Source organism: Otolemur garnettii, unplaced genomic scaffold (assembly GCF_000181295.1).
Source record: "Otolemur garnettii isolate 467f Iridium unplaced genomic scaffold, OtoGar3 scaffold00003, whole genome shotgun sequence".
NCBI classification, from domain to species: Eukaryota; Metazoa; Chordata; class Mammalia; order Primates; family Galagidae; genus Otolemur; species Otolemur garnettii.
Window position 1 is genome coordinate 32,841,657 of NW_003852398.1, and position 25,287 is coordinate 32,866,943.

At 42.4% G+C, this 25,287-nt stretch overlaps 1 protein-coding gene across 4 annotated transcripts in view; it reads right to left on the bottom strand.

The window, feature by feature from the left end:
- ARHGAP26 (Rho GTPase activating protein 26) overlaps positions 1 to 25,287 on the bottom strand; it is a 431,922-nt gene that overhangs the window by 78,384 nt on the left and 328,251 nt on the right. For all 4 annotated transcript variants that reach the window (XM_023515652.1, XM_023515656.1, XM_023515658.1 and 1 more), the window contains 2 exons: positions 23,980 to 24,139; positions 8,356 to 8,494 (listed from right to left, as the gene is read on the bottom strand). In XM_023515652.1, coding sequence (XP_023371420.1) covers positions 8,356 to 8,494; positions 23,980 to 24,139 — 299 coding nt within the window. The remainder of the gene's footprint in view (positions 1 to 8,355; positions 8,495 to 23,979; positions 24,140 to 25,287) is intronic.

Here is a 25,287-nt window from a genome sequence, read left to right on the forward strand (position 1 = left end):
ATTCTACATTTAGTAAATTTCACATGTACCCTCATAAGATGCACCATAGGTGTGGTCCCACCAATTACCCTCCCTCCACCCATCCTCTCCCCTCCGTTCCCCTCCCTCTCCCCTTTCCCCTTCTTCTTGGGCTATAATTGGCTTATAGCTTTCACATGAAAGCTATAAATTGGTTTCAGGGTAGGGCTGAGTACATTGGATTCTTTCTCTTCCATTCTTGAGATCTTTTGCTAAGAAGAATATGTTCCAGCTCCATCCATGTAAACATGAGAGAGGTAAAGTCTCTATCTCACAGCATCATTTTTTAATGGTCACATCATCTCTGAAGTTTTCAGTCACACATATGAAGTAACTAACATAATTAAGCCCAGAGCCACATTATACCTTCTGTGGCCTGTGTGACAATAGGGATCCATGTGGATAAACACATTGTCTGCCAAAGCAAACAGGTGTGTTCAGAGCCCAGGATCTGCAGAGGCAACCTGAGAAAAGGCACATGCTTAAAGCCCTGACTCCTCAGAGAAAGACATATAGAAGCCTTTGAATGGTATGAATTCCTAATTATTTTTCAACAAGGATGATGCACATGAAAAATACATAAGCTGAATTCTCAACCTCTCAGTAAGCCTGCCTGGGACAGGGTCCAGGATGAATTAACTGAACAAAAAAAATTAATCAGAGCTATATACCAGCAGCTAGTTAACATGATCCATGTAAAAAAAGTCTAAGAACCCACTCCTGCCCTGCCTCCACTAACACCTAAGACACTAACCCAGTGTGCGTCAGGTTGCTGATGTATTTGCTCTGGAGCATCGGACAGGTTCCCTCCAAGGGCCAGGGCGACTCTGCATTTCCTTCACAATGGGCCTCCCTTTTGGAATTTGCAGGCTTAAAGTGTGTGGGGGGGAGGTATTTCCTCAGTCAGTGGTAAGGTAAAAGTATAGCCTGATGACAATCATCATAATTGTAGTTAACATTTATTAGGTACTTACTATGTTCCAGACCCAGTGTCAAGTACTTTACATGCACTGGCTTATTTAATCTCGGCAATTACCGTCCAAGGAAGCTATTATTAGTGATAGATTTTACAGATGAGAAGATGGAGGATCAGAAAAGGGTAGCAAGGTACTTCAGGCCTCAGAGTGGTAGGTGACAGAGATGGCATAAAACAATTTCGCTGGACTACACAGCCTCTACTTTTAACCTCTCTGCCATGCTGGCTCCAAGCCCCAATGGGGAGTCAAAGAGATTTCTGGTAATGACAGAAGACAAGCAACCCTGACAGTGCCCACCTTACTAAGCCAGTGCTTCTCTAAATTGAGTCAGCATCGGCATCACTGGGGTGCTTTAAAAATACAGACGCCTGAGCTCCAGCCAAGACCTCCTGACTCTGAATGTCCTGGGAGAAGATGAAGCATCTGTATTTTTAATAAGCTCCTTACAAGATTCTTATGTACACTCAAGTCTGAGTCACTGAGCCAAGAAGTGCCTTTCAACATCGTGGTATAAATACTAAAAATCGGGGACAAAATAAGTCATAGATGTCACTTGCAACCTCCTGGAAGAAATCTACAAGGTACAACTTGATGCTGGTTCCCTCCACGCCTTCTGGCTCCACCTGCATAGCTGTCCAGAAGTACAGCTGTGTGTCAGTACCTTTCACCTAATGTACCGCTCCAGTCTCGGCTAGATGATGTGTCTGTGTGGAAACTTGGGGATTAGACAGTAATTTCCTTTGCTTCCATTCTTCTGGCAGCACAGCTAAAAACCTCACTCCATCTGTCGGGAGCTGATCACAGAGGAGAGTGCCCTGGCCCTGTACATCAGAGCCACCACTGGACATGGACCTCTCCTACCTGCAGAAGCTGGATTTGGAGGGGAGGCTGTTGTGTGGGGGCAGCCTGCCAGTACGCATATTGAGATACTGTTCAATATGGCTCAGCTGCCCCCATGGCAGCCCTGGAAGCTGCTGGCACAGATGGCTTTTTACTGCTTCTGTAACTCAGTCTAACAAGGTTTTTATTTCTGTGGCTCAAGAACTGACAAAAGCACCCTTTTGGAGATAAGCTGGAGTAGAGAAGAAAGACATCTGGGAACAAATCCTCCCTCGGCCATTGGCTAGCAGTGCCGCTGCTCATCCTCTCTGGGCTCAGTGTAGTTGCCTGTAGAATGTGGACAGTGAGAACCTACCTCACAGGATTATTCCTGATTGTGGGGATGATAAGGGACAAGCATGAGCTTAGCAGGCTGCTGGACACGTAGCTGGGCTATATTTATTTTTACTGTTATTAAATGATGCTCAAATCTAGTATGGCCTCAAAGCTCTTTATCAAACGTACCCATTTATCCTTCTATCCCAGCCCCTCAGCTCTTTCCAGGCAGACCTCCCACCCTCCAGTTTAGTTAATGTTTAAACTTTAGGTTTGTAAGTAGAACTGAAAACATTTTCCTTTGGAAATAAGGATAGGCTTGCCCAACAGTCAACCCAAAGAGAGCCACAGCTCCTTGGAACTACCCCACAAGTTGAAACTGGTCAGCAGAATAATGACTGGTTGACAACATAGCTTTGACGTAGAATGACTAGGTCCAAATCTACTTAGTTGCTGAGTGACCCTGAGTGTACATTATTCAATATAAGTTTTACTGCCTTCCAACTGGAAAACAGAACCTATACCCATGTCATAGAAGTTTAAAGATTAAACAAGATGTTGCTATGCATAATTGCCCAGCATGAGGAACTACTTGATAAAGTTTATATGTAGTCATGTATATGAAACACATATAAACAACCCCCCCCCGCCCATTTTGTGGGAAAATGTCTTTCAAGTTCAGTGTGAGATCTTTCTTTCCATAGTCCTCTCATCAATTCTAGAGACAAGAGCTAACCCTGCCACTTAGAGAAAGATGCTTTCTGTTAGGCATCCCAGAATAACTTTCCCAGCCTTTGGGCCAGACTAGGACCCTCATTTCCTTTAATATCTTTCTCAAAATTCTCCCTTAAAGAAAATATTCCTCGACTAGCTTCACAATAGCCCCCTTGTCACTAAAATATTCCGTGGCTTCTCAATATTTGCCTTTATTGTTATGATGCTTCTGAAAGCCCACATTTCCCCCTCATTCCCTTTCCTCTTGTCCATAAAGTTTTAATCTCAGAGGCTACTTCAATTTCATTCTGAGCCCCACTTCCACCACACAGTGCCTATGCCACCAGGAGCCAATGCTGCCTTGTAACTGACCTGAGTCCCTGCCCAACACACAGCCTGAGAACCATCTAGCTCTTCATTCTGGGAAGAGACCACTGTCATCATAAGAACAGCTTTACCTTTAGGGAAAAGGAAAAAGGCATCTAGAGAAGATTCTGCTAATACTCACAGACAAGAGTGGGAGAGTCAGATGCAGGTGCCTGGGCACGCAGCTATGCTACCTACACAGAAAGAAAAACTCCTTCTCAAAAATAAGACACACACCTATGAGCATCATCTAATACGCCGGATATTTCCATGAGTGTTGCAGCGGAGCAAAGAGCTGCAAAATGGTGGACTGACAACTCCCCAGTAGGGGACTTTCCCAGCCACTCAGTGTCTGGAGGTGGAGGGTGAGACAGAGCTGAGAAATGAACAGGCAGAGTTTGAAAAAGTTTGCTGAGACCTAGAGAGACAGACACTGTATCAGCCAGTATCAAGAGGCAAATAGGTGCATAGCTGATTTGAATTCTCAGAAGGTTTTTATTCAAGATTTTAGGGCATATGTTTACAGAATGAAGAAGCAAAGAATTAACACTCTTGTGACTCAGTCATGCGAGTGGTCTTTTGATTATAGAAAAGGTCATCATGGTGGAGGCACTAAATCATAAAACAGTTGTCAAGGGCAGAACTAAGTAGGTAAGAAAGTTGCCTTAGGGATGGGAAAGGAAGGGCTATGGCAATAGCCTTCAGGCTAGATTGTCTGGGGTCAAGGGTAATTTTTAGTCATCTAATTCTGCTGGTATCCCATCTCTGCTAAGCTGCTGAACTTTACTCAGATGTCCCCAAACTAGTTTTCTGTCTACGCACTTGAACATTCTGACCCCACCACCACCACCACCACCACAGGCCTCATGAACAGCGAGGGCTGAGGCCCAGGCCATTCCTGCTGAGTCCTCTGGACCGTCTGCCTGCATTATATTTCTACCCACACATAAGCCTGCAGTGCAGGTGCTAGGACAGAGGACTGAGCCAATGGAGCTCCCAGTGTGACCCTCAGGAGCTTCCTCTCCAGGAAGAAGGGGACAAATCACAATCTGAATGGGTTCCAACTTCTGTTCCTAGTCAGGACACTGCAGGGAGGTAGAGAAAAATGCATGCTGACAATCAACAATTGGGATCTTTCAAAGGGAAGCAGCCAAGTGGCCTACTCAGGAGACTTCAGCCCAGTAGGCGTCTCAAATGGGGGCTAAAGAGATAATATAACCCCCAGGTACCTCAATGAGGAGAAAAGAAAAATAACTGAACTTAGAAGAAATCAGGTCAGGCAGACAGCAGAAATGAGGCTCTGAAAAACACCCCAGGACAAGTCTGAAAACAGAGGAGAGCTATTCGTGTGTGTGTGTGTGTGTGTGTGTGTGTGTGTGCACGCACGCGCCTACACAGTGCAATCCCGTTCCTACGGTATGTGCCCTGGGGCAAGAGCCTGAAGAAAGGTATGGATGGTCACATCAAACCTAGAGGCGTCACAATCAACTGCAAGTGGACAGCGTGAGGCTGACAGATGAACGGGGGTGTCCACAGTGATATACATAGACAACTGCCAACATCTGAACCTACTAGCCCAGTGGACAAAGACAACTTGGATCTGTATGTTTAAGGATGAGGAATGAAGTCAGTCAAAATTAAAAGCCAGCTCTGTGGATTCCAAACTGTGGCCCACCTCCCAGGGGCTACATAAAACATTCAGTAATACTAAGGGAGGATGTGGATGAACATTTCTAATGTTACATATTGATTTTAGTGTATTTCAGGGAATAATATAGTGACACCATCCAATTGACCTGTTTAGAGATTTTCTATATCAGGATGAGGCCAGGTAAAGAGCTAAGTTACTTTAAGATCAACACAAAGAAGAATATTAAGACTGGGCTTGGTGGTGGCTCATGCCTGCAATCCTAGCACATAGGGAGGCTGAGGACAGGATTGCTTGAGCTCATGAGTTCAAGACCAGCCTGAGCAGGATGGAGAGTTTATCTCTACTAAAAACAGAGAAGTTAATGAGGCCTTGTAGTCTGAGCCCGTAGTCCCAGCTACTCAAAAGACTGAGGCAAGAGAATCACTTGAGCCCAGTGATTAAAGTTGCTGTGAACAATGATGATGCCACTGTACCATTCCAGCCCAGGAGACAGAGCAAGACCCTGTCTCAAAACACAAAACTGTGTATTAAACAGATAGTAGCATGGGAACTCTGGGACTGTGGCCAGATAGTGAGAGAAGCTGTATGGACATGACTGGAGTTTGGGAAGCTCTGAGCCAGGTATGTAAAGAGGCCTCAGATTGAAAAACATCATTACATGGAGCTACACATTTTTTCCCCACAAATTACCTGCATAATCCTTACCTATTGTTACCTGTACTTTAACATCAAAGATAAACTCAGTGAAGTACTTTGATAAAATAAAGCTTTCTGTCTTTGTCCACTGACCAGACCAGACGTAGGGAAGGGTGAACTGCGTGTGCCTTGCTACCTGCTCATTAACTGTGATGGGGGCTGCTGGAGGACAACCTGGGTGGGGTGAGTCCCAGCAGAACTTCCAGTTCCGGGCTCTGTCTTCCTCACAGCTTCCAGCCCTCCCCTGCAGGTCCTCTGGTGCTTCCTATTCTAGCTTCAAAAGCATTCTAGTTTTCCAGAAGAAAAGGTGGTTTCCCAAACAAACTCACACACACACACAGACCTTTCAGTTAACATGTGTATTCTCTATGTGAGGGGGAAGGCTTCGCCCCTTTCCAATATCCGAGCACATCCCTGTGCTCTGGTCCTCACATTAAGGGGGAAGTTCTACTGTTCCCTGTCTTCTCATTTTGTATCCTCCAGCCACGGTCTGCAGACAGGGACACCATGGCCTGCCCTGCAGCTTTGGCAGCTCTGCTGTCACACATCTTTAACTTTCATTCTTTGCCTCATGTGATAAAATTAATCTCGGGCAAAGATCTAGCTGATTTTTTCCAAATCTCCATCTTTGTTCTGACGTGTTTCCAGAGTATGCTTTGAGGCCTATTCCAAAGCTGCTCTGCTTTAGTCTAACCACAAACCCAACACTATTTTAAGCTTGGGAGAAGATACCAGTTCTGTCTGGCCTCTCCCAATCTGCCCTGTATACTGCTTACTACAAAACATTAGGAGACCGTGGGTCTCCTCGAAATCCGAGAAGCACATCACCCCATAGCCTAATGCCTTGTTCATTTGGCAGGTGTGAGTGAGGCCAGTCCTGTTCCAAGTGTTCCCTGATACAAGTGGAGGGGTATCAGACCATGGTGAGAATGAACCCAGCCAAATATCTAAGAGGAACACAGGCTATTGTGAGAGGGAAAGCCAATCCCAGCACAAGGTTAAGGCCCTGAAATCATCATTATCTGCTGACCTAGAAATTCTTCTAGGAATTTACCTTTAAAAAACGAACACAAATAGGAGAGATTTAGTTACAATGATGTTGATAGTAGCTTTATGTATAAAAGCCAAACATCTCAAGCAACTTAAATGGTACTAACCACACCATGATGCAGCTGTATTATGGTACCCTATGACACTTTTAAGTGCACTGATGTTTTAGGAATGGAGGTTTGTTTTCAGAAGTTATGACAAAGAGGGCCATTTCTTTAGAAACATAAGAAGATTTTAAAAAAAAATTAGCAACAAGGAGAAAGAACAATGCTAATCTAGATATAGAGTCTCCCCTTTTCTGGGAAATCAGTGCCTTCTCTATGCCTTTACTACACCTAGTAGAGGGTAGCAGCAATAATAATACAGTAGAACCTCTGTAAATTGACCACCCAAGGGCCTGTAACAAATTGGTCAACATATGGAGGTGGTCAACATAAGGAACTTCCACTGAGTACACAGGTGCATATCTAGTCTATGAAAATTAGGAGGTGGTCAATGTAGACAATTTCAGGAGGTGGTCAATGTAGACAGAGGGTCAATTACAGAGAGGAGGTGGTCAATGTAGACAATTTCAGGAGGTGGTCAATGTAGACAGAGGGTCAATTACAGAGACCGCTTCCACTATGGAAGTCATTTAACATTTCAGGGCCCCAGTTTCCTCCTCTGGAAAATAAAATGATGCTTTCTGTTACACAGAGTTGACGTGAACATGAAAGCACTTTATATGGTGTCAGGTGCAGAATAAATGCTGTGGAAACGCTGGGTGGTGATGGTGGCAGAGGTATTATGACCCTTACAGTAGAACCTCCATAGCTGATCACCTGTCTATATCAACAACCTCCTTAAGCTGACCTAATTTTCACAGATTGGACATGCACCACATGTACTCAGTAACTAATCATGGTAGTAGCAGCTCTTACTTACTGGCCTTTGCCACGTTTCAGTCCTGTGCCAGATGCCAAAATGCATAATTTCATTGAATTCTCAACTTTCCTCTGAGGTGGGTACTATTATTCCTGTTTTACAGATGAGGCTTGCCCACGTTGTGGCTCTGGCACCAGAACCCATGTTGGGCTGATTTCGGGCAGATCTTGAGGCCTCTACTCCTAAGCTACGTGACTTTCTTATTACAGAAGCTGAGATAAGTACCTGATCACAGCAAAGAGGTCAGAAATCTTGAGATGAAAAACAGATTTGATACAGTTGTGGTGGTAACATTCTGCTATCTAGGACACGAAAGGTATTGTTCTCTAATTCATTAACTGATTCCAAATGCTTTTAGGTGTCTACTCTACGCTGGGCACGGCGAGAGGTGGAGGAAGAAGTTGGGTGCCACAAGCCTGTGCTCTCACAGAGCCACAGTCTAGCAGGCACGGGACTCACATTGATACATATCTCATTACAGCTGGAAAAGGAAAAGATGCTGGTCTGACGGGAGTCAAAGGGAGCTAACGAAGGGCTGCCTCGGCCCAGCTCTTGTGTAGCAGAAGGAAAGAGGCTCAGGTGTTTCCCCACAGGAGACCTGGAAAGACAGGCCTCAGTGGTGGCCGCTGCCTTTCATTCTCAGGAATATTGCTTATTGTCCTACAAGGGTTCCTCAGCAAATGAACTTGGGAGGGCACCATGGGACAGTCTTCAATGTTACAAAAGGCCAGCATCACACAGACAGAGGCCAAGCAGTGGCAGGTGGCACGGGATGTTCCTGGATGCCAAGCAGCAGGGACTCACGTTTCTCTGTGGACTGCACAGCATGGAACAGCGTCAGGGGCCTCTCACTGCAGGACGGGGGCTTGGAGTCGCTGCTCTTCTTCCGAGACAGGTGCAGCTGGGCGTTGGTGAGAGGCATATCAGGTACGGTGTTAAATATCTGTAAACAGAATTTCACAGGTTACTCACAACTGTGAACTGGGGAGGAAAGATGGGCCTGAACCAGCACAAATGAAAGCTTGGGAGTGTCCTGGAAGCAGCAAGATCTGAGAGGACAATGGGCAGTCGCTAAAAGTAGCATTAAACATTCCCTTTAGAAGCTTACGGAGAGTCTGATCATCATTCACTTCCATTTCTAACCTCTCCTGCTATAAGTTCCACTGATCATCTTTTTGTTGTTCTTTCCATGGGACATGGAAATCAGCTGTGCTCATTATAAGACACTGTTAGCCATACTTAAAGTTTTTTGACTACTTTTCTCCAGAACGAATAATCAATATTCCTTTATCTTTCTTCATTGGTTCTGTTTCCAAGTTCTTAACAACTGCTTCACAACTTCCTTACACTATGGAACATGGACTTAAATAACATTCCAAAATTGGCCCCAGGGAGGGCACCTTTTCCCAATCTGTCTTCAATTGTTCTCAGCTGGAGCTTCCTTTTCAGTTCAGCAGCTCTGTGTTACCTATAATGCTGAGCTTTCTTTTTTTTTTTTTTTCTCAAAAACAGAGATAATGGTGTTGTTTTTTCCCTTCCCTTTGACTATAAAATATATTTAAACTACAGACAATTTGGAAAATGTAGAAAAGTCTCGAGAAGAAAGCAATGAATAAGTGTTATTTAGACATAACCACTGCATTTAGTTTTAACTTCTTTATGAGCTTTGTTTTTTGGGGGGGGGAGGGAGATTTTATTATTGTTTTAAAAGTCTGTGGTAAAAGGCGGCACCTGTGGCTCAAAGGGGTAGGGCACCGGCCCCATATGCCTGAGGTGGTGGGTTCAAACCCAGCCCCGGCCAAAAACTGAAGAGAAAAAAAAGAAGTCTATGGTAAAAAATGACAGACAAAAATCATGACAATTGTCATCTTTTTTTTCTACAGATAAAAGTAGGGGGGATTTAATTATGATGCTAACACTTACATGGTGCTTCCCATGATTACAGTAGACTCACACTCACCTCTCAGCAACCCTGAGCAACAGATCATGTCCTTAGCCTTTTATAATGAAGAACTGAGGGACAGAGATGTTCAGCTGCCACAATGATAATGTGTGTTATACATGGCAATGCAGGTTGTTTTTTCCAGATTCCTTTTGAAATGCATACATAACAATAGCACTCATTCATTCAATGGACAAAGACCTTTTGAGCATCCACTTTGCACTAGGCACTCTGGGTGTAACAGTGAAGCAAGTGTATTCCCTACAATTAGAGAGTTTGCATTCTAGTACCTATCATTTCCTGAGTTTTTGTCACGCTGTCTGGGTTAAATGCTTTGTATGAATGATCTCATGTAATGGTAAAACTCCCTTTTCATAATTGGAATTTTATTCTCGATGCAATTTTGTATCCTATACATTTCGTATGTATCATAGCATTTACCCATTCACTAAAAAAAATTTCAAACACGATTCCTAATGGCTGCATCACACTCCCACTATATTGAGAAACATTTATGGATGCATTCATTATCATCTCTTACTGTTAAAAGTTCGCCTCCTTCTGAATTTTCTCTTTCCTAATACTCTGGTATGTCTAGGGCCACCTTCACTTATGGACACAACCGGGCCCTTCTCATTGTTGTCTTTCCTTTTGTGTATGCATTTAAAAGCAGAACTCAAAAGCTGATATGTAGGATGCAAAGTCGTAAGAATTATAAGAATTTCAGCCCAAACAGCTGCTCTCCATGGGTTGGCAGGTCCTCGGGCTCCAATGATGCCAGCCAGCTGGTTAAGTCAGTCTCGCTCCTAAACACAGCCGTCTGAAAACAGCATTATCATATTTTCCGTAGGGGACTGAAAATTTTCAACAAGATAAACCGAATCACTACACATAGCTGAGTTCATCTGGGGCAAGGGAGTAGAAGAGAAGGAGACTTAAAGGCAACAAAACACTCCAGCTTCCAGAGCAGTTGGAACCCCTGAGAACACGTTTTCCAGGGCTACACATCTCTGGCCTCTTTCTGAGTCTCCACAACAGTAAGAAAAGAGAAAGGTTATGACTGTTACTGAGAACGAGAACTGCAAGTTCTGAGCAGCTTCCTCTCTCTTGTGTGGGGTGGGTCCCCGGTGACACCTTCACTATGTAGCATTATCACCTTTTTCTTTCCTTTAGAGACAGGGTCTCACTCTGCTGCCCACGCTGTAATGTAGTGGTGAACCACAGCCTTCAACTTCCGGACTCAAGTGACCATCCTGCCTCAGCCTCTGAAGTATTTAGGATTTTAAAATTATTTTGTAGCTATGGGGTCTCTCTACGCTGCCAGGCTGGTCTTAGAAACATCTGGTCTCAAGCAATCCCCCCATCTCAGCCTCACAAAGCACTGAGATTACAGACATGAGCCACTGCACCCGGGCCTGCTGACATTTTTTAAATGGCACTTATGTATGAGTGCTTGCACCTGCAAGGCACCTTACTAGGTACTTGACACAACTCTGCTCTAATCTGTAGGTCACCTGAGCATGGCAAGCTGGATGCCCATCTCACAGTGAGAAAGCTCCTGCCCTACAATACAGCTAAGCAGGAGAGGAACCAGGAGTGAAGTGCCAGGGCTGCAGCAACCACTCATTCAGCTTGTCTTCTCCCGCCAATCTTCATTACAAGAGCCAGTGCTCAAACCTACAGGATGGATTTCAAAGAATAATGGCGTCTCCCTTCTCTAGCCTCAACGGTAGTGTCTTCAGCAATCCTTAGCGAAGAACACTAGGAAATGCTTCAGAGGTGGTGATGACCCGGGTTCTCATAGTCCCTTCAATACTCTTTACCCCTGGCCTTCATATTGATTTCTCTTTTTTTAAGGAGTTACTGAGAATGAGGTCTTTGCCCAACTTTAAGGGGAGCAAAGATAACATACATTTCAATCTCAACTGTCAACAAAAATGTGAGCATTTATCTTTACCTAAGAACTGTAGTTAATGTTAGAGAAATAAAGAAGAGTAGCTTGCTGAGGATAGACCATGGATTTAGACAGTTCCCTGAAAAATTGCTTCCAAAACAATATTTGTATACAGCAGAGTAGGAAGAGACATGAGAACATACCAGGGAGAATTTCCCTCTGCTCATCAGCTATTTCCTCTGAAAGAAAAGTTACTCAAGCATAATCAGTTCTAGAATGGAATTTTCACCACCAGTGAGAGCCAAAGTCCTAAAGGCCAGTTTTCTAGGTCTCATTGAGAGCCAGGCCCAGGCTTCTGAGGAGCTCTGATAGGCTTGTTCTCAGGATCACATACAACCATGTGCAAATGAGCACACTGCCAAGTGCAAAGTGCCAGACATGACCATCATTATTACCGTGCATGTTTATCCAAAGTGCAAGAGTACCTTTGTAAATCAGATCAAGTCAGAGCAGATGACACAAACTTTCATTACAGAGCCTGGGAAATCATTCCCCACATTACTGTTGTTTATTTAACTCTGCAACTTGAACACATGTAAGTTGTTTAAAGGCTGTTGATTGTCTGGCCACCTTCTAGTCAGGCCAACAGTTTGCCTCTGTGCTAAAAGCTTGAGTTGAATTCTGATGAGAATTGGAATTATTCACAGATTAATTTTGTTGGTTATTCCAATCCTATTTTATTTGGAAGAGATGATTTGAAAATAATCAAAGGAAGTTTTCTCCAGTCTGCTGCGAAAAATCTGCCCAAATGAGCCTGCTGAATGATGGAAGCATGAGCTCACGTAACCAATGAGCAAAGGATTTATGGGGCTCTACCACATGGCCAGAATAATCTACTCGTTTCACAGAGACTTTCCAAATTAACACAAAAGGGGGAGATTTTTATTCTGTGCCCCAAGTGCCCCCTTAATACTGTCCAAACTTACAAACTAATTCCAACATAGTCAGGAATGCTTTACAGATAAAAGGTTAGGAAGACTATAAGCCTTCTGGAAGCTACTAGGGAATAAAACTGTACAATAAAAGTGTAAATCTGGGTAACTATTCAAAGGATCCCCAATTTCAAGCTTCCTACAAGTGGAATTTGCACACCCTTAAATACCAAGCTACTGTTTCCCCTGAAGCTATGAGGAACAGTGGTCAGGGGTGGTCTGGCCTCTGCAGTCAGACACAAACCCAGGTTGAGTCCTGGTTCTGTTGCTCACTCAGTAGGCAACACCCATAGAAAACACTGACCTTACCATCACAGATACTAACATCATTGTCCTATCACCCCATAAAATACGGAAAAAGGATTTAAATGCATCATATGGGTAGAAAGTAAATAGGTTGTGGAGCCTGAACAGACTTGAGTTCAAATCCTGGCTTTGCAATTTACTAGCTAAGTGCTCTTGGGCTTCTGAGTCTGTTTCCCTCATGCAAATGGAATCTAATACCTACCTTGCAGAGCTACTGAAAAGGTAATGCACATAAAATGCTTACCATAGCATCCCGGAAAGAGCTGGCAGGATATGGTGGTGGTATGATACTAAAAATAACCAAAACTTACTGAGTGACTCACACGCTATGTTATTTTCATGGATTATCTTCATGAATACTCACAAAAATCCTATAAGGGAGGTACTATTACTTTTGCCATCTGTAGATGAGTAAATTGAGATTCACTGAGATTACCTGACTTTTCCGAGATCACATAGATAAGAAGCATGGCTGGATTGGGACACAGACAGTTTGACTCTCTGAATCTAACCACGCGTGGTCCCTACACCTATTATTAATTTGAAAGACAGAAGACGAAATGGAAAAATCATAACTTGATGGATCTGATTTTAATCACTTACTGGCTCTGCTCACTTATCTCCAGTAAGTCATGTAACTCTGAGTTTCAGATTTCCCTATCTGTAAAAGGTCCCAGGGCTGTGGTGAGGACTGGGACACCTAACACAGTTTAGCATTCTGTGTTCAGAGCACATTACTGTATTCAATAAGCAGGGAGCCATACAAAGTATCAGAAGGGAAATCACTGGAGATTCAAGAATGAATAATTTGCAGTCAGGACATGAGGATTTAATTTATCAGTGTAAATTTAATTACTGTTCTTTGCAAAACATTGGCCTTAACTGCTTACAGCAATAATAAAATTTACTTTTTTTTTTCCTTTGAATTGTCTATAAAAGGCAAATTTCACAGGCCCCACTTCTGGCCTATCTTGACAATGTAGAACATTGATACTTGTGGAATTTGTTCTTAGCCATGTCACATACCCATTTTTACACCTTTGTCAATGTCATCTGTCACATGCGCCTGCAGTTTAGAAGGATTAGGAGTCTCCCTGTAATACATGTGGTATACTCTTTATTATGTGCTATGATTTTAATGGGAGGAAAATTAGGTCATGATGAAGAGATCCTCGTCCATAACTGCAAAGTAGCCCGGAGACAATAAATCAACGGCAGAAGCCTGACGATTACAATGCAAAACACAGAGGCTTACACCAGAAGAGTCTCAGCATTTTCTTCAGACACAAAGGCATGAGGGTCCCAGGTAAAATGGGGTTTGGCTTGTAATCTGAGAGGCACCTACAGCTTCTGGGCATGGATCATGAACTGGCCACTCTTTCTCCCAACAGACTGTGGGGCAGAGGACTATGCGGGGCAGGAAAAGCCATAAACTCAGCTCTGCATTGGAAAGCCAGGCTAGTCTTAGCAGGGCTCACTTACTGTAACAGTTGAGATGCCAAATTCAGAGGCTGTCGCTGCAGAGAGGTTTTTTAAGGACAGTTGGAAGTCCTATGTCTATTGATATCAGCATTCTGGCACAGGGAGGAACAATTTGGAAAGTAGTTTGAGGAGTTTTATTAAAGATCTCTCAAAAGGAACCAATTACATTTAGTAACTGAGAGCATATGTAAATATATATAGACGGCCTGGGTAATTTATGGGATACTGTGATTTTCCATAACTCCAGAAAGATTCTATTTCCTGTTCTCTTTGCTGACAAAGATGAAGAGATTAAAATACAACAACAAATTCCACCCTTATTTGGGCAACATTAAAGGAGCTTCACAATTTAAACAATTATTGGTTTGTCTAGGATTTATTGAGAGAAATATATGTGTTCATTTTGACATTTAGTAAAGAGGATCAAATACAGCCCTTAACACACACACACACACACACACACACACACACAGTCCTGTGACCAGGATTCCAGCCCAGCACACAAGTAAATCTAGCTTGCTGCTGAACATAACAAGGACAGGAGAATCAAAGAGAGTATATGGAAGAACTAATGGAAGGAAAGGCAACAAAAAAATAAAGAAATAAAAATCAATGAATAAGCTACAAAAACCATGACCACAGGATAAGATTAGCTGCCCAGCAGGCACTGGTCCAGGGACTATCTCAACATAATAAAGCATCCAGGTACACCTTATTACTATTATTGTTATTCATAATTTCATGTATCAACAACTCCGTGAAGTATCAATGAAACAACATACAACTGCCACATACCTATCAATTGCCAAATAAACTGCATTTTATTAATTGATGTACATTTTGTGCACAAGCCCAACACTGGTGCCATAGATTTCAGTGCTACCAACATCTTGGTAAAAGCAGATCAAAGCAGTCTGATGGACCCAAATCAACTCAAATCAAGCTAGTTACATTAAAAATCACTACCATTTTATTGGGAATGCAAGGTTGCTTAGGACTTGGTGTTTATACCAGGTGTTAAGCAGGGTCATGCATGGTTGCCAGCTCCTCGTCTTAATAAAGTTAACATACATTAAAAAGGGGCACTGATCTTTGGGGATTTCTGAGAATTAACAGCTCAGGGATCAACACCCCCACCTCTTCCAGAGCTAACTGGTGGAGTGGGAAAGGAATCATTGTAACTTACTTTGTCAAACATTAATAGGCATTAAAACGTATGCTGCTGACAAAAATCACGTGGTATATAGCATAGGAACACACATAAATCCTGCTTCATGTACAGAAACCCCTGAATGCCACAGCCAAAAGAAACATTATGGCATGTTACAGAATGAACAAGGACAACGTTATTATTACATGCTAGAATTTAACAGTAACATACACACACACGCATGTACACACGAATTATTAGCTTGGAATTTCATATTTAACAAAAATTATGAAAAGCAGGCTGCTTGTTTTCTTGATATGGCTATTGTTCTTAAACATCTAACATTTTTACAATCATTAGAAAGTAACCTTTAAAACAATAAATAAAAGGAAAGCCCTGTCAGAAAGAATTTCTCAGCTTTGGGCTATCTTGAACAATGACAGCATTCAATATTTTGTGTTGTTAAAATTTTAACTAGAAGCATATAAATGTTGGCTACTTTTACTATAGCCTCAAGTATTTACCTACTTGATGTTTTAAGACTTAGAGAGATAAGCTCTGAGTCTGAAAGGGGAGATTCTGTCCATATAGAAATGGTATGTTTACCCAAGTGAACTCTCCTTTACAATAAGCATGGTAAGAGCCTAGACAGATCTTTGCCCTCTGAACTTTCAACTCTGAAACTTGACCACAGGTAAAAAGAGCCAGACTCTCAACCCAACTTTTTATAATTCAAGTAGAGTCCAGGGCACAAAGTCACTGGTAGGAAATGATGCCTTGGGCTAGCATTTCCCTTTAGGAAGTCTAACAAGAAGAAACAACTAACGGACATTAGACTCTACCCTGCACGTGTAAGTAAAGGCTGCAGGTCAAAGGTGCCACTTTCTGAGCTGCAAGTTTACAACAGTATTTCGACTCTCTGATTTTATTATTTATTTATTTTGATGACAACCCTTAGAGGACAGTTCATTTCACCTGACAGTTTGTTTCTTGCTAAAGTGCTGACATTATCATTTAGCCCCCTTATTTGAAAACCACTGAGAACTCCTAGTTTTTATGAATAAATTCAAAACTTTAGCTTTCAAGACCTTTGAAAAATGGGCTAACTCTAACTTTCCAGCATCATCTCCTACCACTTGGTAACATATAAGCCAGAGTCTCCCACAAGCTTGTCATTTTAATACCCACCACTTGATTAATGTTGCCCTCCTGGAAAGCTGTCCCTGTCTCTACCCCTTCTCTGCCTAGAAAACTTCTATTGATCTGTGAGAGGCCAGGGCCAGCAGAATTAAATTATTTACCATTTATCCTTAGTGCTGCCATAACACTTTGTTCATTTTACTGGATATCATTTAGGACACTGTATTATGGCCAGTTATACCCTTAGAAAACAGGAATGCCTTGGGGGTGGGGAGGACTTATTTATCTTCAGTCAGTTAAGGACCTATTTATCTTCAGATAATAAATGTTTACTGCATTGGATTAACTGTATAGAGATTAACTAGAGGAGGTCTTAATATCTTGGATTCTGAGAATGGTCCTAACTTCAGCCCAAGTTCCTTTCCTAATAAGCTGTTGCTTAAGCTCTCTGTACTTCAGGCTCATGATTTGTAAATGGACTCAAAAATATTGACCTTACAGGGTTGCTATGAAAATTGGATGAAATGATGGCTTTAAAGATGCTTAGCACAGTATCTTGTGTATAATAAGCTGGAAATACAAGTTAGCTATTACCGTCATCATTACTATTACTTCTGGACTATGTTCATTAAAACGAATCATTAACTTCAGCTGAGTAAAGAATCCAATATGTATCAACAATATGGAAAAAGAAAACTTTCCATGAGCCCTCAAACATAACTCCATATATTCTGGTTGTTTCCTCTCTCTCTGCCTCTTACTCTGGGACATTTATTTCTTAGAACTGTGACAAACATTGCTTCCCTCCACTGCTGCTGGGGGAGGTAGAGAAGAGAATTTCTGGATCCTTGTGACAGGGTATGTGGTTAGTGTGCTTAATCTGGCCAGAGTAAAGGCCGATGACAGGATAAAGGAGTCCATCTTCATTGTTCACCCTGGGGCTGAATGTCTAGTGTTAACCCTTAGAAGGCAAATAAAGAGACAGACAAAGACAGAGGGGACAGACTCTATGCTTTAGCCCTGTGGTCCCCAACCTGTTCTGGCACCAGGGACCAGATTCAGGGAAGATAATTTTTCCCTTGACTGGGGGGTAGGGAGATGGTTTCAGGATGATTCAATAGCATTACATTTATTATGCACTTTATTTCTATTACTATTGCATCATAATATATAATGAAATAATTATAGAATTCACCACAATGCAGATTCAGTGGGAGCCCTGAGCTTGTTTCCCTGCAACTAAATGGTCCCTTCTGAGGGTGATGGGAGGTGGTGATTGATACCTGAAGTGCGTTGTTGCTATAAAGCCAGCCACCACGTGCAGCTTGATTGTCACTTGCCACTCACTGACAGGGCTCTGATATGAGTTTGCAAGCAATGGATTTATTATGGTCTCTGTGCAGTCAAACCCCTCTGCTAACGATGACCTGTATTTGCAACCCCTCCCCAGCACTAGCATCACTTTAGATCATCAGGCGTTAGATTCTTATAAGGAGCCTGGAACCTAGATCCCTCGCATGTGCAGTTTACAGTAGGGTCCGTGTTCCTGTGAGACTCTAATGTCAATGCTGATCTGATGGGAGGTGGAGCTCAGGTGGTGATGCAAGCGATGCGGAGCTGCTGTGAATACAAATGAGGCTTCCTAGCACGCCCACTTCTCACCTCCTGCTGTGGGGCCCACTTCCTAACAAGCCACGGGCTGTTACCTGTCCACAGCCCGGTGGTTAGGGACCATAGTTTCAGCCAGTTAAAACACAAGAGGTCTTTTATCTTCTACTGAAAAAGAGCTGTTTGACCACCCCAGAAACTGAATTTTCTGGCTAGTAAGTATGACTGTCTCCAACTTTTTAATGTCAATCTTTAAGACAAAAAAATGTTTTTCCAGTTTTAGACATTTATGAGTTAGTTCTCCATACTGAGGGGCCTCTAAAGGTTATTTGAGTACTGAACCTGACACTGCCACCAAATGTTTGATGGCCCTGGTTGTTTAAAAAACAGCAACACTGAAGAGAAACAGAAGAACACTTTCCATAAAAAACACTGAGTTTGGTACCCATGTTCGGCACAGACCACTAAGAAGAAAGCAAAGTCTTCCCCAAAGGGAATCAAATGCAAACGGCCAGGTGTGGCAGATGACCTATGAAGATGATAGCCACCACTTTCCCCATGCCTGTGTGCACACACTCTTCTTCCACCCAGAGGAGGAGTCTCTCTCCCCACACTGGAGTCTGGCTAGACGTCTGACTCGGATCAACAGAACCTGGAGGAAATGACACTCTGTTCCAGGCCTAAGCCCCAACAGCCCTTGCCACTTCTGTGTGTGTCCTCCTGGAAGTCTGAACTAGATGACAGAATGATGTGGGATCACATGGGGAGGGAAGAAAGGGGTGACAGAAGCCTTGTGGGGGTGGATCAAGGTGTTCTGGCCCACAGCTTGTACCAGAGTTCCAGATATGTGGAGTGAGGCCATCTCACAGCCTCCAGTCCTGGTTAAACCATCTCAGCTCATACCACAAGGGTCACACGAGTCCTTCCCAAGTTTCTGACTCACAGAATTGTGAGCAATAAAATCATTGCTATTTTAAGTCATTAGGTCTGGAGAGGATTTGTTATGTAGCCATAGAAAATTAAAACAGGCATCTTATGGATCTATCTCTATGGAGCAGCTCCAAGGGCTGGGGGCCACACCGTCCTTCCAGCAGTATCTCTCTTTTAATTTTTTATTTCAAAATATTAACGATGAGCACTATCTTCTATTTATTTCTAGATCCTCCTCATCATTACTTTAATACCTTATATAAAGAGTTTCTAACAACATGAGAGAAGACTATGCCAGTAACTGGGAGGAAGATGCTTAAGCCCTGTGCTAGAGACTGTTTTAAGCAAGAGGGTGCATGCTGTCATATGAAAAGGATGAAAAGAAAACATTCTTGAAGTGGGGTTTCAGGATTTTGTCCAACTTCTGACACTAAAGATTAGACAGAAGAGTAGTCACTCCTAGACACTGTGTGTGTTTCCAGAAAATTATAGCTAAGCCTAAGGAAATGCACATTAAATATTATTAACTAAGACCTTAATATCGTGGATTACAAAGAACACATCTCAGACTATGTTCTTCTGAAGACATAAGAATAACTTATGACTAACTGAGCTGTACCCATCAAATCTGGAGGCCAGAACACAGCCCTGGATGCTCAGGATTGCTGTAAAGTGAACACCAGAGGCTTCCAGGGAGACCATGATGGCATCTCCTCACTTCATACAAGCCAGATCCGGAGCAACAATCAGAAAGGAGTCAGGCTGCCTTATTCTGAGTTGATTTTACCTGATAAATATTAAGAACTATCTCCCCAGTATAACAGGCACACATAGGTCTTGCATATAACTCTGGCCCATCATGAACTCCAGATTAAAAACTCTTGTCTTGCTGATATGCTAACTGCCTCAGGACTGGGGACATACACAAGGATGGAGCCTTTATCCTGGGGGTGTTTTCACTCACACTCTACTCCTTTGTGGGCTCCCAACAGAACCTACATCTTATTGCATCTCACTCTCTTGCACAGACTCATAAAGAAGAACACCAAGTGAGGGGCTGTAATACTCTACCTATATCACCAAATAAACAACAGAGTAACATAACTTATAATCCACCAAACTAGGTTTCCCCCTCAACTCCTGCCCAGATATTTATAGCCTCTGCCATACGTTTCATATTTCCTTTCTCTTTCTATATGTTGTACCCACGGCAGGATGGCTGTTTTTTTATACAAGCTTCAGTATTGTTACTAGTAACATCAGATCCTTCTTTTACTGACAAATTTTGAATATGTTTTCTGTCTTTGAAAGCTCAAGGATGACCCAAAAAGTCATAGTTCAAAAACCATTAGATGAGAGGGAAGGTGAGTGGGGGGATCTCACCTCGTGTGCACAATGTGAGGGTGTTCAGCACCCCCTGGGTGAAGGGCTCAGCTACAACTTGAACTTTACCTTAGAAATGAAAACAATGTAATCTAAATATTTGTACCCTCATATTAATCTGAATTTAAAAAAAAAAGACCCTTACACTTTAAAAACAAACAAACAAAAAAACATTAGATGCATCCTGACATAGCTAAAATTAGGTTCTAGAGGGACCAAAACATTAATTGTACTGCTTGTTCATTAGAGATTTGTCTCAACATTTAAATTTTTATTTTAAAAAATGATTAAAATATTAAAAGTACTATTTTGGAAGAAGGGCACACATGACATTCCACGATGGACTTGAGCTCTATTTCCAGAGGATTCTACTGAGATTGATAAAAACAAAGCTTTAAGAGTTACCAGTGCTTGCTATATGCCAGAACCTTGACTAAATCCTTTACATAAATCACCTCATTTAACCCTCACAAATAAATCAATGAAAGAAGTCTGGCAGATGGGTGTGTTGATCATCGAACTTGCTCTCCTTTCCTCTGAGCACACAATTGGTTGCTTTTCCTGACCTCCCTTGCAGTTAGACACGGCCTTGTGACTAGTTCTGGTCAATGAGGTATGGAAAAACATATAATGATAATCTTCCAGGCATGGTCCAAACATTTTTATCTGATCTTCCATGCTCTCTCACTTCCCCCCTCTGCTGAATATTTTCAGACAATCTGCAGAGCAAAAGGCAGAGCTACAAGATGGAAGGAACCAGGGTCACTAACTTACCCTCAAGGAGGCCACGTTCAGATTATCCACATTGAATTGTTACGTAAACAAAGGATTAACATCTAGTGTACTCAGTCATTGATATCTGGGTGTTGTTATAGCAGTTAAACATATTTCTCTGAGCATAAAGAGGTTCAGTAATCCAGATGCTCATGGTCACACAACTGCTTAGGAAGTTTTGGATTTCAATCCAAATGGTTGCCTTTAGAAACCATGTTATTAACTGCTAATACATCCTGCTGCCTTTCCACAAATTCACTTTCATTATAACATAAGAGGTTCCTACATATGGTTTCCAATATTTGAGGGAGGTGGGTTGATGGGACTCTAAATTGGGGATAGAAAGAGGGTATTTTCCTCAAAAAATTTTTACAGCTTTTATTAACCATGTAAGAGAAGGACTATGTTGCTTAAACACATTTGCAGGATACCTCTGTTACCTTGTGGAAATTTACATTCACAGATTCTCTGGTGGGTATATAAGTCTCCATAACAAATGACCCTAAACCTAGCAGCTTAAAACAACAAACATTTAGTGTCTCTCCCAGTTTCTGTGGGCCAGGAATTTAGGAGGGGCCTCTTAGGAAGGTTCTGGCTCAGGGTCTCTTATGAGGCTGCACTCAAGATAGTGGCTGGGCTGTATCATCAAAGGCTTGATTAGAGTGGGAGGGTTCTCTTCCCAGGTTGCTTGCTTCACATGGCTGGCAAACTGGTCTAGTTGTTGGCGGTAAGCCTCAGTTCCTTCCCACAGGGCTGTGTGACTGCCTTCACCAAATGGAAGTTTACCGCTCCCGGAGTGGGCAAATCTGGAAACCAAGGCAAAGGCTGCAAAGCCCTTTAGGACCAGTCTCAGAAGTCACACACCATTATATCTCTGATATCCTCTTGGTCACCTAAGCTAGCCCTAGTGAGAGCTGGAGGGGACCACATGGGAAGGAGCACCAGGAGGAAGTGATCACTGGGAGGCAGTTTAGAAGCCAGCAACCCATCCATCTGAGACCCATGTACTGGGCACCTATCAAGGCACTGGGGACTAAGCAGTGAGTAGAACAGACAAAAGTCCCTGCTTCTGTGACACACACATGTTAGTAGAGGTCAGAAAGGCAGTGGCTCTTGTCAGTAAGTAAATTATATAGTATGCTTCATGCTGCGTGAGGTGCTATGTGCTAAATAAAATTTATAGAAAGCTATTGGTTTGGACTGAGCTCCTGCCCTCTGTACAACAGACCAAAACAAAATGGAGTCACCATGCTGACATTCCAGGCCACCAAGTCAAAACTAAGCATCTGGTCTTTCAAAAACTAAGAAGAGAAAGGTAATAGTCAAATCCCCAAACAGGCCAGTATTAGCCAGCATGCTAAGGAAGTCCCCTCTGTTTTAACCTTTACAAGAAAAGCAACTTCAAAACAACCAATCTGCTTTTTGTTCTCTGTTTCAAAAATGCTTTCATCAGTCCTTTTCTGTCTATAAAGCCAGCCAGCTTCCTCTGTGCAGCTCACTGAAATGTTCATTCTATTTTATAGAATGAGGTGCTGCCTGATTCTAGAATCACAAATAAAAGCCAATTTAAGAACTTTAAACTAAACTTGTAATTTTGCCTTTAGACTTATGAAAAGAGACAAGGCAGAGGAAAGGCAATGCTGGAGGCCATGACAGGCTTCACTAGGCTTCACTAGATGCTTGAAGGAAGAGAAGACATGTATTATGTGGTTTTATGAAGGAACAGGGCTCTAGGTGATGGGAATAGCAACTGCAAAGGCCTTGGGTGGGAGTGTGCCTGCCATGTATCAGACACAGGAAGGCAGTCAAGCTGGTTATGGGAGACATGCAGGAGATGAGATCGAGTGAGTAACGGTGCAGGGGGCAGCGGGGCATGGAGGACCTTCTAAGTCCATATTCTCATTTCAGGGCTCTGACCTCTAACTCTGACTGGGTGATTCTTAGCAGACAACTGAAATGATCTGATTCAGCATTTTAAAAATGTCATTCTGGTAAAATCAGTATAGAAAGGCCAAGGGCAGAGGAAAGGAAGCAAGTCAGGAGGCGCTTGTAAAGCGGCGATGGTGGCTCAGGTTGGACTGGTGCCCGTGCAGGTGGTAAGGAGTGCTCAGATTCGAGATTTATTTTGCCTCATTAATTCACCATTCTAGGCAAAGTTTTTATTTAGGAGGAATAGCATTTCTTATTAGATTCCAGAGTTGTGGCTGCCCAATGGTACCCCTGGAAACCCTACGTGAGTTCTGAGAAACATCACAGGCATTTGCTACTAAGAGCAATGGAGCGGGACAGGTGAAGGCAGCTATGGCACCCACTCTGCTCGCAGTTAGAAAAGACCAGACGCCCGACGCCTTACGAGGAAAGACGGAATATGCACACTGTATGGCCATTTATAGAACTGAAAGACAAGCTATGAGAAAAATATTTACAACACAAATGAAGAAAGTTTAATATCTCTAATATTAAAACAGATGAATTCATAAGAAGATTATCCTGTAAAAAATAGGTAAAGGGTGTTTCCAAAATGAGGTTCATATTAGTTCCTCTTCCATTTAACTGTGGTGAGAATAAAATAACAACATACGAAGTGCTCAATACAGTTCCTGGCACAGAATTAATGCTCAATAAACATTGTCCACCACCATAACCCCCATTGTTGTCACCACTGTTGCCATCTCTGCCACCACTCTTATGATAACCTTCACCACCATCAGCATCTTCATTACGCTGCAAGAGCCACTAGCGTGCAAACGGTCACCTCTGGAAGCCAGTGCCAACGCAGTTTTCCCCAAAGTAAGTTCTTCACTGTCAGTAACCAATTGGACATTACCTTTTCATGGTTTTCTATCAGGATCTCAATGACAATGTTCTGAAATTTGATATCCATGATGGCTGCCACTGTTTCTTCCTGAGGGCGCAGCAGAGTGGGTCCAAACACGACACCAAGGTTGGCCACAGTCATCAAATTCTGCTTGTGGTTGTTAGCAACACTGAGAGGGAAGAAAAAAAGGGCACAGATGAGAGAAACAGTGTACACAGAGACAGTGGGTCTCCCCGTACCCTTCCTACCATCTAGAGCTCCTCATCTGCTGGAGCCAGAACTTGGGATGTTGTCCTCAGATGCCATCAGTCAAAAGAGAGACTTTTTTACTTTTAATTTTTATCTACCAAAGTTTCAGAAATCTTTAGCATGCAGGCTATTTTGCTGTTTCAGGATGTGACACTCTATCATTTCCATTTTGCTCAAAACAATCAGCCAACTGAAGCAACTATCTGCCAAATTACGAACCTTTGCACATCTGAATCCCTAGGCTACGAGTCCAGGTTAACTGCTAATCCCTCTTAATTACAATTTATGTACTTGGCTGCTGCTTAAAACACTGCCATCATTAGCATTTTCTCTAGTGCAAATAAAAAGAACTCTTGATAGCTTTAATACATGTGTAAACATAGGCACAAAATAGACCTAATTAAAATGGGCAGATCAGGATATTTAAAACCAAGTCAGGAAATTCAGCACTTTAGACTCCAGTATTAAAAGCCTGCCAGATTACACACGCATCCCACATTAAGTAAAGCATGCGGCATAAACAGAAATACAAATGCACTACTGTATATCCATGTGTATGGCTGTATTTATATTGTCACTTACACTCAAACTGTAACAAACACACAAGGCCAGCAGGAGCTGGGTCTGAGTAATTTGCTAAATATATATGCATATTTTTGGATTAACAACTACTCAAAACATATCTGGACTCCATGCCCAGGCCACCATGACCTACTATAAATCTCTATTGTCCATTTGCTGGTTTCATATATAAAAATACACAAATTATCTACTGACAACAAAGAAATTAAACATTAATGCCTTTCAGTTTTGTTAAGAAAACATCACGAGCTTTCCTGAATCACCTGTTAGAAGAAGGAAGCTATTCATTACTAACTTGAGACTAGAGAGAAACTGGATAGAGACCGACAGTTTGCACAGACCTACCTCCCTAGCATTTAGTGCTATTTAGACTGAGTATTTTTTCACACAATTCTATAAATGCCTGCACTGTTTCTCTTGTATACTTCTATTTTGTAGGAAGAAAAGACTGCACTGCCTTAAGTGCTGGTTTTTAAACTGAGTCTT